The sequence below is a fragment of the Penicillium verhagenii genome (genome assembly GCF_028828195.1).
Source record: "Penicillium verhagenii strain IBT 33310 chromosome Unknown utg000002l_segment0_segment0, whole genome shotgun sequence".
Classification (NCBI taxonomy): domain Eukaryota; kingdom Fungi; phylum Ascomycota; class Eurotiomycetes; order Eurotiales; family Aspergillaceae; genus Penicillium; species Penicillium verhagenii.
In genome coordinates, this window is record NW_026643166.1 from 1,845,139 (window position 1) to 1,861,227 (window position 16,089).

The following is a 16,089-nucleotide window of genomic DNA, read 5'->3' on the forward strand; positions in this document are numbered from 1 at the left end:
TTTCCAGCGAATTGAATTCGTAATTCATATATCCGCTTGGAATTTGTTTTCTTCACTGATTGTTAACAAAAACATACAGAAAATGCCGATTACAAAGAATTCCGAGTCTTGTCAAATCTCTGGTGTGTTTTACACTAAAGATTGGGCGAGTTCGCTGGGTGCAAACTGGCCAGCCCTGGTGGGTAGCTTTGCCAAAGTCAACAGCCTCCATATACCCGACACAGTCACCTTTGACAGTCTCACTCTGGCCAAGGAAAGTCCAGCGAGACAGCATGTCGAAAAATACATCAAGAATCGCGAGACAGCATTCGGACATCCGACTAAAACCCACCTGCTGAAGGGCAATTGGGCGCAAAAGATTCTGCAGAACGACAAACTCCTCAAAGAAGTCCTTGAGGACGATATCAATCCTCCAAGAATTTGTGTCCATGGAGTTACCATTGGAGATCTGGTTCCCATCAGCACCCTCTGGTATGCTGTACGATGTATGAAGGCTTTACCACGTCTCTGTGAGAAATCGAAGGTGGATCAGACACCGATGGTTCTGGATCCATATGATGTCTTGCACATGTGCAAATTTCTCGCCAACTGTTACCGAACCTTCAAAGGAAAAGATATTGACGAGGAGCTGACAAAGAAGCGGAATTACCTGAAGATCTTGCCCAAGTATGCAGACAGCAGCAGCAACAGTGGCTTACGCACTTCAACTGCGTCTTCGGCTAACGGGTCTATCTTACCCGCCCCACCATCGGCTTCTTGGGACTCGGAGGCGCTTCGAAGAAGTTTGCTTGGGATGGAAGCATTCGCTCCAGCTGGAGACTTTGCTCATCTGCAAGCCCTAGGACCTGATGTCCCTCCAGCTAATGAAAAGGCCGTAGGAGAGTTGATCGGCGCGATCCAGCTTGCCGTGATGCGATCTCGGTCTGGAAAGAATTCACAGAATCCTATGTCGGATGATGTCTTTCAAATCTTGCACGATTACACTGTCAATCAGGACAGAGACTTTTCCAAGGACTGTATTCTCTTCGAGCCCGCTGAGACGAAAACGCGCTCCATTAGTCTTAATACCAACGTGGCTCAGACAGCATCTATTGGCGAGGCGATCGCTACAGCCCACGACGAAGATGATGAGAATGACGCTGTGGATAATCTCGACACTCGCGGCGACGCGGCCAACTCGATGGTTAGAAAGCGGGGCAATAACATGTCGGCGGCAACTAGAGAATTCCGAGATGCGTGTGACAGAGCGCATCTTACCGTCACGCAGGATAACGTGTACTTCCAACCAAAAGGAAGTAACAAGCGAGTTTCTCTGGAGCCCTGGCAAGCTACTGCTGTTGCATGGATGATGGACATGGAGGATCACACACCCCTTCACGGCGGAATTCTTGCTGATGGATGTGGCCTTGGGAAGACCCGAACAACGTTTTCTCTAATGGAACGCTCACTAGCGAATGAACCACAGGATGGAAAGTACTACCCACAACTCATACTCTGTCCAAAGAGTCTTGTGGATATGTGGTACACAGAGGGAAAAGAGCAATTTGGCGATGTTTTCACAATCAAGGTGTTCTACGGGGGTCCCCCCAAGAACCCTAAAAGTGATCGGGAAAAGAACATTATCAAAAACAACGCCGAGCTAATCGAGCTCTTACACTCCTTGAGCCCCACTAAAAAGGAGACCGCAAAAGTTGTGATCATCAGTACTTATGACACTTTCGCTTCCCGAACCACATATCGTGGCGGTGGAAAGGAGTTGGATCCAATTGATCTGGAAAGTGATGACGAAAATGATGACGAAACTCCTGATGCTCAGATTCCTCCCACATCGAAAAATGCAAACGATGAGGATTGGCTCGACTTTGATACTGTTGAGGAATCCCTAGAATCCAGTGGGGATTCTACCCCTTTCTCAGACCAAGGGCCTACAAAGTCAGTGAGATATGCTCTCGGCATCCAAGGGTCTAGAAGCACTTCTGGTGCAATTCAAGGGCTCGGTTTCTTCCAAAACGACAATGCGACTCCTGTTGAGTATGTGACTAGGCTAAAGGATGTGAAATTTGGCAGAATCATTTGCGATGAAGCCCACAAAGTGAAGAGTATTCTCAGCAAGCAACATCAGAGTATTTCTCTGGTGGAGCATACTTCAATCTGGTTTTTGACCGCAACCCCAATGACGAATAGCTTGACCGATCTGAACGGTCCACTAAGCCTCTTGCAGAAGCACTCCTCTGCCGATGGCGAGCAGAATGAAGCCGAACTTCCTCTCATGCCTGGCATGAAGACCAAGTCCAATGGCGGGGTGGACTATTTGCTTGAAGTGTATGGCAATTGGTCAAGAATTGCCAAGCTTCCGTCTCAACTTCCGTGGGGCTTGCTCAACCCAAGGCTCTTGGTCGAACTACAAGCTCGAAGACTGACACCCGCACAAGCCTGTAAGATTATTCCGATTATCTTTCGTCTTTGTGTTCTTCAGAGGCAAATGGGCGATGTAATTGACGTCCAAGGGGAGAAACTCCGGATCGGTGGAAAGATTCCGCCAGCTCGTGTGATGACTGTCGAGCTCTGCTACCCAGATGAAGAACAGAAGGCGCATGATCTGGTATACACAAAGGTCATCAAAGGGTTTACTTCCTCGCAAGAAGATCTCCCTTGGGCAAACGCTCAATCTAATGGATCCAGTGGCGGTAAGCAGCGACCCGTATCGAGTGCTCTAGCTGATGCTCAGCAACGTGGAAATGGCCGAGTGAATAGCGGCAAGCTGCGGAGGTTATGTGCCTTGGCGTTTCATTCCAAGCTTGACGCTTTTCTGAATGTCGAGAGCATCGCAAACCAGTACACTCCGCATATCCCAGAAATTGCTAAAGAGGGCAACCTCTGTTTTGAACTTTTCTGGCAGCTGACGGCAGATGGAACCTGTAATGCCCCTCCGCGTATCCGTTTTGACCAAGCCAAATATCTTCTTTCCGGGTCCCCTCGCTTGAGATATCTACTCAAGATTTTCCGCTCAGAAGGCCTGACACCATCGTCAGCTAAGCCTCGGTTTGTGGTATTCTGTAACTGGCCAATGACCGTCTGGCTAGTTCAAATGCTGCTCCACGCACTCTCATTGGAATGTGTATCTATCACAGCCCCAATGAGTGCAGCAGAACGATCTGAGGCCATCGTCCGATTCAACGACAGAAACAACAATTGCTCTGTTTTCGTCACAACTTACTCTCTTGGGGCCTTTGGCCTCAACTTGCAGAACAGTTGCAGTCGTCTTGTCCTGATGGAATCCGCTATAAACCATAATCGGATCTTCCATGCAATTGGAAGAATGCATCGCCTTGGCCAGCAAGAGCCGCAGAAAATCTGGTATCTCTTCCAAGATTCCACCATCCAGCGATGGATGGATTGGAACAACCTCTCGAAGATCCGAGGACAAATCGCTGCGCAGAATCGAGAAGCCTTTGAGCCGATCCTGCAGAAGCTCCAGGAGAAGAGAGAACGGGATGGTATCTCCTTAGACTCGAAGGGGGAGCGAGATGGAGATCTTCAAGATCTCTGTGATCGTTTCTTCCGTGATCTCATGGGCCAAGAACATGGATGTGCCGATCGAAGTATGATGTGGAATGAGATGGATCTTGACGTTGTTGACAAAGGCCGACGTCATCGCTCACGCCGTCTTGGGGAGGGAATCAATAATAGGACTCGAGCTGCTCTCAATCTGAAGGAGACTTTAAAGGCGAAAGATCATGAGGGAGGGAGAGTGATCAATTCAGCCAACAAGAACAATGGAGCCAGTGAGAAGGATGCGTTCAATGAGAAGGACGCCGTCAATAAGAGGGACGCCGTCAATGAGAAGGACGCAGCCAATGAAATGCCCGTGGTCAAAAAGGTGGATACATCCAATGACAAGGACGCGCTCGGTGAGATGTCCGTGATCAATGAAGTGGATATGATCAATGAGGTGGATGCAGGTAATGAGATGGATGTGGACAATGAGAAGAAAGTGGTCAAGAAGGAAAGTCTGAAACGTGCTGCGGATGCCACTACTGATATTGACGAAACCACCACGAAGCGAGTGGCTTAAAGAAGCAATCAATCATCCCGAGGTCCCTTTGAAGGCTATCTCAGTCTTACAAAGTATACTATTTAGGTATTGGCCACTATGGGCATATTCTCACATCTATATGTTTGTATGAAATAAAATGGTATTTATACAAATGGGTGCTTTAATCTAAACACGTTACACGGGTCACTGTCGAGTGACGAGTCTCATGCTCAAGAGTCAAGTGCTAACACAGCCCTCTGTGGTGAGAGTCCAGAGGCCTTCGAAAGCGGTGATATAAAGCGGTCTAGAGCTGTTGCTGCCCGCAGTCCAAGGCAAATTAAGGCATACAAAGGCATCAACGCATCCCGATAAAGCTTAGCGCATCATGTGACTCGTGTTTAGATTAATCATTAAACCCCTATATAAAACCTTGGAAGGTTTCATGAACGACGATGTATTACCGATTTTTCCCCGCTGTCGAGTCCGTAGAGTCATAGAGTCATAGAGTCATGTATAGTAGGCTGAGCAGCAGGCAATTGGTCAGTCTTCCAAGTTTTAAAAGCGATAATGCAACGCACAGGCCTCCATGATAAAGAATGATTGTTGCCTTGGACTCTGCGCTCTGGGCGTGGGCCGTACGTGAGTGGTGACTGGAGGTACATGTTAGCCATCTGCAAGGCACGGGCCGTCGCGGGGGTCCCGACGAATTGGAGGTCTGACAGCTTCCGATAAGGGCAACGCGGAATTTTAGGTAGTTAGAAATAGCCGACATCTGGGCCCATTTTGGCTCAATCTGGGGATAAGAATGGTACGTGTACTAGTTGTTATGGCTTGTTGAAAATAGGGTCAAAGGTAACGGTTTGTACTCCACTACTCCACTCTTCCTTACCCCGAAAACCCCGCAATTCCAACGTTCTTGCCCACTCCACTCCCCATGCACTAATCAACTTCGCGCTTATTGTCACCAATCCCGAGAGCCCGAGATCATCGGGACTGATAGGAGACATCGGGTGGGCAGTCCGATACAACCTCGTGGCTAATTGGTCCAGCTTCATCAAACCATCATCGGATGATCAACCCGAGGCTCACTTCGTCGGCCTTTGAATATCACGAATCCAAGTAATCCTTCGCCTTGGAGCTTTGGTTTACTGATAATCCTATCTAGTTGAGCTCATTCTTAACAGTGGGCTTTCAGGGCCCCTTGGAGAGTAGCAAAAATGACTATCCACGCCCTGGGCCAAGAGCTCGTCTTTTACGGCACCTCATACGTACAGGGCGAGGCTTCAGGTCAACTTATTGCAAGTGACGTGGAGCTAAGCTTCTGGGGCGGTGTAAGTCCTCATACCAGCGAAATTATTGATCGACATCACCCATTGAGCGGGCATCATCTTCATGGCTCTGTACTTGCCATTCCGGGTGGCCGTGGCTCATGTACTGGGAGCACTGTAATGCTCGAGATTCTTCTCTCCGGCAAGGCACCCTCGGCACTGGTGTTTGAGCGGAGGGAAGATATTCTAACCCTGGGGGTGATTGTCGCGGAGGAGATCTTTGGAAAATCCATTCCTGTTGTGACGCTCGATCCAAAAGATTTCCGAGAGCTGCTCAGACACAATGGACGACATATTCACATTGAAAATGATCAAGTTTCAACGAGACATATGTTTCCTTCGAAAAGCAAGTTTCCACCAAGTACTCAAATAACGAATATTCTGGCGAACGAAATCGATCTCACAGATTTTGACAAAGCCCTTCTCGATGGTGCTCATGGCGACGCCGCCCGTGCAGCAATGCGAATAGTCGTGCGGCTAGCAATTGTTCTTGGGGCAACGGAATTAATGGATGTTACACAGGTCCATGTAGATGGGTGCATCTACACGGGACCAGGTTCACTTGCCTTTGCAGAGAATTTACGGGATCGCGGAGGCAAAGTGCGTGTTCCTACCTCGCTCAATTCAATTTCCGTTGATAAGAATCTTCGCCGTGTCCAAGGTGTCAGCGAAGAATTCAGTACCGCAGCCGGGAAGTTGGCAGACGCCTACACTGATATGGGGGCGAGGCCAACCTTTACCTGTGCACCATACCAACTCGAGACAGCGCCTAAACTTGGAGAACAAGTGGCTTGGGCCGAATCAAATGCGGTTGTTTATGCGAATAGCGTACTGGGAGCCAGGACTATGAAGTATCCCGACTTCCTAGATATTTCGATTGCATTGACTGGTCGGGCGCCCAAGGGTGGACCTCATGTTGATATTAACAGACTAGCCTCGGTTGTCGTGAAGGCTCCGAATATTCAAAAAACAGACATCGACGACTCCTTCTATCCTCTTCTCGGGTGTCAGGTGGGGAAATTTTCCACAAGTCAAATCCCGGTTGTGGTGGGACTTGAATCATTTGAACCGACACTGGATGATTTGAAAGCCTTTGGAGCCGCCTTTGCCACAATATCCAGTGCTCCAATGTTTCATATAGTCGGTGTGACGCCCGAAGCACCCACTCTTGATGCTACACTAAGCAAGGGCCTTGTTGTGCGCTCTGTGGAAATCCACCTGGATGATATGATCAAATGCTGGGAGTCTCTCAACGGTGCCTCGGATCAAATCGTTGACCTGGTGTCCCTTGGTAATCCGCATTTTTCTTTCGCAGAAATTGAAAAATTGGCCAGCCTCTGCCGAAACCATATCAAGGACAAGAATGTCGCAGTCATGGTAACATGTGGCCGAACGACTTATGCCTCAGCTTGCACAGCTGGGTTGGTTGATGAACTCGAGGCATTTGGTGTTCAGTTTATCACAGATACCTGCTGGTGCATGATCACCGATCCAACCATTCCTGGGTCACAAAATGCGATTATGACGAACTCTGGGAAGTACGCCCATTATGGCCCCGGGCTCACTGGAAAGAGCTTTTACTTTGGAAGTCTTGCCAGGTGTGTCGAGGCTGCATGTGGAGGTGGCTATGTGAACATCCGACCGCGGTGGTTGGAGCGAGGTAGAATCTAGATTCTAGAATTCGACTAAGAATTCAATAAAAGTTGTACAGATGGCTTGATTTCGCGACCTTTCCAGTGATCAAGTCCACTATTTCCCTACGTACTAAGGACTGAGAATATTGTGCCCTCCCTCCGGGTTTATTGTTGCTTCATGATCAAAAACAACATTTAACGTATTGGGCTGCGTGTGTTCACTGTTTAGTGTATGCGCGGTGTGGACCTTGTTCCAAGGACCAAAGTTGTGGACCGTGGTAAACCATGGAACTGGCCAATAGAGAGTTGCGGATACGAACCCAAATCAGACCCATCGCCCAATCAAAGTGGAGTTCTCTTCCCAATGCGGTCAATGCCTTGGGGTAAAAAGTCCCAAAAAGTTCCTTAACTGAAGTTAACTTGTACCTTAACTTCCAAGGTTATAAACGTTTGTCCTTAAAATCTGTGGATAGTTCTTCAAGTAAAGAGGCTCGAGGACCGGATTTGGGATCCATCTTACACCCGTGGACTTAATCAAACTACCAGAGCCTCTAAGAAAGCCACAATCTGGGACGTGGCACGATAGCTGGCAAATGTGATACTCCTCATTTAATCGACACCGTATTTTGGGAAATATGCAGGGATTATCCAGTCCTCGTTTAAATCTCGTTATCATGAAAGCACGTCAGCCCGAGCAAAGATAACGATCGTGAAGCACATGCGCATTACTCAAGAGTCAAGGACCACGGATTCTTGTTGAATTCTGTCTATCCCTTGAGGCCTTAAGGGGGTAGAGCAACTTTGGGAACCTTGGAGATAACGGGGAGGGCGTCAATCAAGCTACAGTGGGGAAACTCTACCCGAACCTCGTAGTAGTAACCTCCCTCACCTTCAATCTACTACCTCGATATACTCCCTGTACAAGATCCTCCGAGAGACGCGGTTGCCGCGCCAAAGGAAAACTGGCTAATCGCGTCCTCTGACACAGACTATAAATGTTATCTACGCTCGGATATCTTGTCTCACCGATTTTCTTTTCCCTTTTCTCTTTTCAAATTTCCCCCCGGAATCCCGAATGCCGCCCGCAATCTCACGGAAAAAACGAAAAAGTCGTGTCTCCTGACCCCCCCCCCCCCCCTCCCCCTTCGTCTAGGATCCTAGGTTATCATCACATCAGAAAGTACCAGGCCCGACAGAGGAATGATCTAATATACCGCCAAGAAATACAATTTAACTCATTTGGAAATTAAAACCCGTCATCCCACCTAAGCCAGTCGGGACCTTGTGAAATGGTTATGGAAGCAGAGCCAGAATCGGACTCGGAAACAGAACTGGAAATGGAAATGGAAATGTCGGACCTGCCTAAGAGATGCATTCACTCCCCTGCCGAAAAACATCTTTGGTGCCATTTCGTCAATATCACGTGTCATGTCTTGACCCTGCCATTCGAGGGAGACCATGACCCAATCATGTCCGGCGTGGTCTCCAAGGCGCATTATGATACGATGGTCCTGGACGCTATCCTTTGCTTAGGCGCATCACATCTGATCAATCAAATTCGATTGAGCCCAGGATCGGGATCGGCCTCGGCCTCGGTATCGTCCCAGATCCAGGGCCTAACCGGAATCAAACAAACCCTCCTAGGAAGAGCGCAAGAGGAACTCTCAAAGAGAGTCGTCGCCCTCCTTCAATCACCCAACAAACCCCCAGATGAAAATGCAGAATACGAAGCAGAATCGTTGCTTACTGTTTACCTTTTACTCTACCTATACGAGGTCTCAGAAGGATCCGGCGACCACTCATGGAAGACTCGGTTAGATGGTGCGAGGTCGTTTGTGTATGACGTGCTTCAAAGACAACACCACCACAATACGATCATGCACGAATCCATACCGGGTTCCCGGTCACAATCAAAAAATGAGCATAAAATCCCACCGTCCTGTGAAGACTTCGAGTGTCTAGGAATCGATAAATTTCTCATGCAATTCTTCTCATACCACGATATCATGGGCGATGTGACCAACGGCACAAAATCCGATCGGGATCAACAGCAACAACAAAAATATCGCGGCGTTATGGGCTCATTATCCGCCCTAGAGAACGGGTACTATGACGAAGAACATATGCTAGGCATGCATCATGGACTGATTGAGATCATTTCGCGCGTGTACACGCTTCAAATGGATACGTCGGGAAATATGGTTCCTAGCCATGAGATCATAACGCGAGCAGTTAATATTTGGCAGGATGTCAGTGATTGGATGGTTCCTGAATCTGATCTCGACCTCCATCATATGTACGAGACATATATCTCTGCGATATCCATTTGGATATTGTGTATCATCCACCCCGGCGATGTCGCAAAGGACAAGGTGCAAACTATGGTCGCGAGGGGACTTTCCAGTCTTTCTTTACTTGATGGATCTGCGTTGCAGACGGTTTCTCTTTTGCCATTTTTCGTTATTGGGTTGGCATGTATTCATCGGCAGGATAGAGAGGCTCTTGAGGAGCAGCTGAGAAGACTTGAGAGGGTGAGGTGTTTGGGGTATATTCGGATCTGTGGATCGAAGATTCGGAAGGCATGGATGGATTATGATGGAGGGACGAAAAGATCTTGGACTTGGGAATGTATATCGCAAACGGATGATCTCAGCCTGTCACTTGCGTGAAATTAGAGGGAACTGGAGACTCATTTTCTTAAAGGATGGGAGAGAATGCACTTAGGTATATTTTAATGATCTTGACGGGCTCGGGGATCATTTACAGGCATCTTGGACTCTTGATCTACCTGGTATCAATGGGTTCGACCTTGAATGATGGATGCGTCCAACTTTGGAACCTCGGTAGGATCTGGAATCTACCGCCAATATGAAAAATTCAATATGTATCAAATTTCCTGATGTCATTCAATCATTGACTTAGACGTAACATCTAGCGTGCATGGTATCAAAAATATAAACTAGCTGTAAATACAAGGAAGAAAACAGACTGTAACCGTGGGCCAACATCAGAACAGCCACCCACTCCGCCGGACTTTTGTGTCGGAGGCAAAGAATGGACAAAATCGTCATCACACATAAGACATCAAAGCACAACCCCAACCCATCAATATAACGGCATAGGTGCCTGATTCACAAAATCAACATTATGTTCAACAGACTCGATCCGATCGCAGCAAGTGCCGAAAATCTTGTCCCAAAGCCTCGTCTGCTTCCCATAGTTATAACTCTTCTTCCAGCCCTTCCGATGATGCAAATCATGATCCTCAATGACCAGCTCCGCATCAAAGTATCGAAGCAACCAATTCAGCGTCGAAGGCGGGCTCGAGTGAACCCTCAACCCACTATGCCCCGCCAGCTCCGCAAACACAACATACTGGTGACAAACCCACCACTCATAGAAGCCCATGGGCAAACCAATAGCCTTCATCGTGAAGTAAGTCATCAACGGGATACCAGCAATATCAAAGAACTCCTGCTCCAGATCCGCATAGAGTGTCAGAAGCGGGTTAGGATGCTTGGTCAGATGGTGGGTACGGTGATATTTCCACAGCGGCTCGAAATCGTGCATGACGCGGTGGTACCAGTAAAACCAGAAATCGAGGATGATGCCGTATAGGCCGATTTCCAGCGGCAGCCAGGCGAAGCTCATGGACGAGGGGGCTTCGGTTGTGCGATAGGCGAGGAAGACGGACATCATGGGTCGGATGGTAGAGGTTGACATGAGGGAGCGGACAACCTTTGCGACGCCGATGTCTGGGACGCCGTCGCGGGCATGTTTGTCGCCGTCTAGGAAGCCGTGGATATGGCCCAGTCGGCGGAGGACGTGGAGCTCGTGGATGGCGATCAGCTTGAAGCTGATGCTGTATAGAATAAAGGCGGCGATGGTACTGAGATTGCGACCTGTGTACTGGACGTAGGCGTGTTGAAACAGAAGGGGGATGACGGCGTGGGTGATGACCCAGCGGTGGGTGGACCAGTTGGGTGTGTAGGGGACGGCGTCTTCTTTGAGATGAACTGGGACGTTCTGGTCGAGATGCTCCGGGTGGATGCCGAGTAGTTCGTAGAACCAATGGAACAGCGTCCACTCTGAGCGGGCCTGCCGGCGCCAAGTGGACTTCATGGAGTCCTTGGGATTCCGTTCTGACATGTTTTCGTTTTCCAAGGTGTGTTCTGTTGTATAATATCGAATGCGCAGTCGCTGGTGTTTGAAATGGAGACGATTCCCACCTTCCCCGGAATTCGTGGGTAGCGTGGGCCTTTTAAAGGACTGAAAGGGGACCGGGGGCTTGTCGATCCCCTGAACCACTAAATCAATTCGGCATCATGTGAATCTCCACCCTCCGCAAAAACGAGCCTCGGACTGACGTCGATCGCACCTGAACCTGGACTGGCGTCTTCCCCAACATTTTTCTATTGGGTCCGACGCCCAGGGGATATGGCCTAAGATGGCTGCCTGTGGACCCCCATGGATCATGCACGGAGGTTTATAACCGCTTTGGGCATTTTGGGCGCTGACCTGCATCAATCATGTTCATGCATGCTCTGCGATGATGAAAGCATGATTTACAGAAGATTATCAGATGATCTAGACTTGAAGTGATTTTATCATATGAAATAAGATCTGCTATTCACTTTCACGATATGCAACTGAATGCATAGTATCTGCACGTGGTGTTACACGAAAAAGTCCCGAACCACGAGGGAAAACAACCCTTGCTTACTAAGGTATGTGATGGCATCATTGGTGGACTCAACTCTTGAGTCAAGAATTGGCAACATTATTAGACAAATATTAGCCAATTGAAAGAAAGAAGAAGAATTTTACAGAATCCTTATTTGAACGCATCACTCATTGTTGCGTGGTTGAACCTGGTCAATTGGTGGGGCAAAACTGGGGCCCCTGTCCTATAATACATGTTGATGTAGGCCATGCCCACATGCAGTTCAAATGCACGTGTACTACATCTGTGCCTACTACAGACCTATGCATACTTGAGTGGATAACATTGAACATTTGAATGATTTCTTGTCCAAGAAGAATTAATACAAAACATCCCAGGCAACATGGGGTCTCTATCTACCACGCATATGTATCAACCCAAGGGAATATAAACAGATACCAAAAAGGTCAGGCATAGATCAAAAAAGCCAAACCAAGCCCAACAATAGTCCTGGAGGATTGTCTGCGATCGTTGTCTTCGTCGGAAAGAAAGAAAGAAAAAAGTAGGCGAATTATAAAACAGGCTCAGCGGCTGACAGCCCACAAATGACGAAGCCTAGAAAACCCCCCGAAAATAATAATAATAATAAAAAATGTTGGGACGCAAAGGCCCTCTTGATGCAACTCCACATGCAAAATCTGATATACTCATCAAACAACTCCAAGGCACCTAGACACGATGCCTATGTGCTCATGAGACGAAAGAAAAAGCCTCGGTTTGGTTGAGTGGTATGAATATGATCGACATCCTACGGTCTTGGATTATGTTCCGATCACGTTTGCGATTCTATGGTTCTATGCCGCAGTAGTGGTGGTTTGAGTTTCCTCAGTTGTGACCTGATCAACGTTCACCGCTGCCTTCTCGTTATCTGTGGGGACGGGGGTAAGTTCAGCGTCACTGCTCGCAGACTCAGTGGGCTTGGTGGCTTCTGAGGTGGGCTGCTTAGAAACGGGGATGGTGTTTCGGCGTTCCTGACCATTCTCGGTACCCAACACCTCGATCTCATCGCCCTTGAACAGAATCGGACCCTTCAAAAGACCAGTCTTGTTGCCCTCTTCAACCTGAACGCCCTTCAGCAACTCGCTGGCGGGCTCATCCAAGTTGGGCATGTCGCCCCATTGCCACTCCAACTCGCCACCGTATTGCTTCGGGATACTAGCAGGGTCCATGAAGGAAGCCAGAGTGGGCTGCACCTCGGCAGCAGACAGAATGAAGATTTTAGAAGTGGTTCCAGGATCGAACCAGCGCTTGATCCAACCCCAGACAGTAGGGAAGAAACCAGGTGCTCCGACAATCTGTTCACCGGTTAGAAACACGCCTCGTCAACAACTCAGTGGAAACAAAACTCACAAAGATACGATCCAAAGTCTCGGGGTAATGCGCCGTCGCCAACACACTAGCATCTTGCATGTGGCTCTTCAAGTTCCAGAATTGCTTCAACCCAACGCCGCTCACGTCGACAATATTGGTGGAGGTCACAATGGGTGTCTCCGGGTTAGGCCGCGACAGTGCTGAGCACAATGGCATCACGAATCCCAGAAGATTCTCGTACAAAGCGAACAAGTTGAGTAAGCGTGCGGGCACAGAAGACGAGTTGTGGGTCTCGGGGGTACCAGTGCTCATGGTAGAATTGTAAGCGGCCATAGCCTTGGAGTTGAGGTGCTGAATCTCGAAGACGTAGATAGGGATACCGCGTCGGTCACGACGGCCAGTCCATTGCGGGTACTATATGAAGGTGATAGCCATAGGTTAGTCAATTGGCACTTCACTTGCTGCATTATAGGAGACAGGGGAAAGTGCGGATTAGTACGAACCATTCGGCGTGCGGCCTCGTACGAGTCCACGCCAATGTTCTGGTACAACGACTCGATAGCATTTTCCTTGCGCCAGTCCTCTGTATCCTTAAATTGAGCCCATGCTCCCTCGACGTCGAACTTGCGAGCGCGCAAAAAGCGCCTATTGAGAAATGGTAAGTATCAATTGACCTAACGGGGCGTTCGAGTCTTGAATCATTGCCACATACAGGATGGTCGCATCATCGTGGCTCGCGGGCTTCTCTTCCACACCCTCTGCCGATGCAACGGCGGGAGTGTAGTATCCGCGCTCAGTACAAACTGTCTTGAACTCGACTAGCTTCTCTTCTTGCTCCGGTGTGAGATGGTGCAGATGGCCCGCAAGCCATGCGGTGCCCGCGGCGGCGGTGGCGGAGGCGGCAGGGTCATTGTTGGAGGCAGACGCCACGGAGGTCTGACTGTGGTGGGATTTTGTTCGCCAGAGCATGATTGCGGCTCTTTGGATTTTCAAAGGATCGTCCCCTATTAAAGATTGAAATGAAGGTGGTGGAGGTGATCGGGGAGGAAAAAAAGAAGAAGCGGTCAGCCGCAACGATATGAATCTGCGGAGTATCTCCTGAACCCTGGAAACAACCCCCCCTTCCCCGATTTCGGATGTTCCGGCTTTAAGCCAGGGGTTAAGATGGTTGGATTTGATCGATCTACATTGTTCTAGCTCTCTTGTAGATCAGCTTGTACTAGATTTCAAACAGAAATCTACCATCTTACTTGTACATTGTTGCAGTTCTAGAGTTGATGTGATCGTGCTTGTTTCAAAGCTGGAAAAGACTGATTCAGGGCGTTGATTGGCTCTAAACATCCCCTGCCCAGGACTTTTGTACATAGTATAAATGTGATCTATCATACGCAAAATATCCCCCGAAATGTAGACATTTTTCTGCCATACTCATGTGAGGTTCCAAGGTAAAGATGAAATCTTGTAATCAATGAACCTGCGGGGTATAAACCACTGCACGGGCCAATAAGCAGAGTCGAGATAACATATATTCCTCAAACACTATCCAGAAAGATTGACGGTCCTTTAACAACTTCCCAACATTTGAACCCAACCATGCTATCCAACATCGATGAAAAAGAGAATCTGGCCCGCATGGAGCGAGGAGAGCTCTATTACGCTTTCTCTCCAGAATTAGTTGCCGCGCGCAAACGATGCGGACGTATTGTCGGCCAACTTAACCGTGCGGGGGAATTATCACGAAGAGAACTGGCCGCATACTGGAAAGAGTATGTCGCACTCTCCAACCCATGCATCCACGTTATGTACATGATGTCTGGTCATTCCTGCATACCATTCTTGGAAATCGACCCCTAAATACATAATCTGCATCTGCTAATACAAAAGGACACGTAAAGTATAACAAATGACCCCCGACCTCTACCACCTGCGGGAGCAACAGATGAAGAGGAGGACTCCATTTTACACGAATACCCGTGGATTGAAAGACCCATTAACATTGATTACGGGACCAACATAAAAGTCGGAAGTGGCGTTTTTATCAACTTCAACTGTACCATCCTCGACACATGCCTCGTGTCAATCGGAGCACGCACTCTTATCGGGCCTAACGTGTGCTTCTTCAGCGGCACACACCCATTAGACCCTGATTTGCGTGACGGTACCAATGGACCAGAGCTAGGCCGTCCAATCACTGTCGGAGAAGATTGCTGGATTGCTGGAAATGTCATTATCCTGCCGGGAGTGACAATTGGTGACGGATGTACCATCGGCGCGGGCAGCGTGGTCACAAAGGTAATCAATACTCTTTTTGTTTTTCAGATGTCTTCTGCATTGATTTTCGGACACTGATTTCATTGCTTTACTGTATCTAGGATGTTCCGGCTTGTCATGTTGTGGCTGGAAACCCAGCCAAGATTCTCCGCAAGATTGAGCGCAGTGGTAAGTCGAACAACCCCCGGGCCAGTGTGCAAAGCGCAGTCAACGGGTCTTGATATTGCGAACTATCGTTCCCTGTCGTTTGATGTGCAATTTTCTGTGAATAATATAGATAGAAAAAGTGGATTTCATATAGTTCCATCATCGTGGTTTTCTTCGATGATTAATCGAGCGTTCATCAACATTAAGTACCGAGCATTTTCAAACATTTGAACATTTGAAACGATCAAATTCATCAAATATATAGAACATTTATTCAGAGAATTCAAGATGCGACATATTTAAGCTAAACATTTGAATCTCCAAAAGAAAATTTGCCGAAGGTTGGGATCGAGCCAGAGTCGAATCGGCTTCCTTATCTACTTCTGGGGTACTTTCTGAACATTTGAATATCGTTATATGCATCAATTGATCAGTCCAGATGTCGAGACATGTCTGTGTATGTAAGAAGGAAGGAGTATGGAATATTATGGATTCGAATTTAGTCTTGGATTCTGTAAGATTGAATAAAATCAAAACCCAATCCACGATGATGGTATTGAAGACGGGCAAAACTACCGTCACTAAAATTGCATAGGGCCATTCCAGCCCTTCAAAACAAACACAAAGGAACAAATACAA

The 16,089-nt window shown here is 48.1% G+C and overlaps 6 protein-coding genes across 6 annotated transcripts; 4 read left to right on the forward strand and 2 right to left on the reverse strand.

Annotated features, from left to right (window-relative positions):
* Positions 1 to 82: 82 nt before the first annotated feature.
* N7466_000673 (SNF2-related protein) lies at positions 83 to 4,075 on the forward strand (the record flags this gene model as incomplete). The annotated part of the gene is made up of 1 exon (XM_057160071.1): positions 83 to 4,075. The coding sequence occupies one exon, from the start codon at positions 83 to 85 to the stop codon at positions 4,073 to 4,075; it is 3,993 nt and encodes a 1,330-aa protein (XP_057026319.1).
* A 1,178-nt stretch (positions 4,076 to 5,253) lies between these two features.
* Positions 5,254 to 7,035, forward strand: N7466_000674 (uncharacterized protein; the record flags this gene model as incomplete). The annotated part of the gene is made up of 1 exon (XM_057160072.1): positions 5,254 to 7,035. The coding sequence occupies one exon, from the start codon at positions 5,254 to 5,256 to the stop codon at positions 7,033 to 7,035; it is 1,782 nt and encodes a 593-aa protein (XP_057026320.1).
* A 1,252-nt stretch (positions 7,036 to 8,287) lies between these two features.
* On the forward strand, positions 8,288 to 9,667 carry N7466_000675 (uncharacterized protein; the record flags this gene model as incomplete). The annotated part of the gene is made up of 1 exon (XM_057160073.1): positions 8,288 to 9,667. The coding sequence occupies one exon, from the start codon at positions 8,288 to 8,290 to the stop codon at positions 9,665 to 9,667; it is 1,380 nt and encodes a 459-aa protein (XP_057026321.1).
* Positions 9,668 to 10,103: 436 nt separating this feature from the next.
* N7466_000676 (sterol desaturase family protein) lies at positions 10,104 to 11,147 on the reverse strand (the record flags this gene model as incomplete). Its single annotated transcript, XM_057160074.1, has 1 exon — positions 10,104 to 11,147. One exon carries the CDS (start codon positions 11,145 to 11,147, stop codon positions 10,104 to 10,106), a length of 1,044 nt encoding a protein of 347 aa, XP_057026322.1.
* Positions 11,148 to 12,515: 1,368 nt separating this feature from the next.
* Positions 12,516 to 14,001, reverse strand: N7466_000677 (SEC14 family lipid-binding protein; the record flags this gene model as incomplete). The annotated part of the gene is made up of 4 exons (XM_057160075.1): positions 12,516 to 13,016; positions 13,072 to 13,446; positions 13,536 to 13,677; positions 13,745 to 14,001. The coding sequence occupies 4 exons, from the start codon at positions 13,999 to 14,001 to the stop codon at positions 12,516 to 12,518; spliced, it is 1,275 nt and encodes a 424-aa protein (XP_057026323.1).
* A 624-nt stretch (positions 14,002 to 14,625) lies between these two features.
* On the forward strand, positions 14,626 to 15,524 carry N7466_000678 (sugar O-acetyltransferase; the record flags this gene model as incomplete). The annotated part of the gene is made up of 3 exons (XM_057160076.1): positions 14,626 to 14,798; positions 14,928 to 15,324; positions 15,405 to 15,524. 3 exons carry the CDS (start codon positions 14,626 to 14,628, stop codon positions 15,522 to 15,524), a joined length of 690 nt encoding a protein of 229 aa, XP_057026324.1.
* Between the last annotated feature and the right edge of the window lie 565 nt (positions 15,525 to 16,089).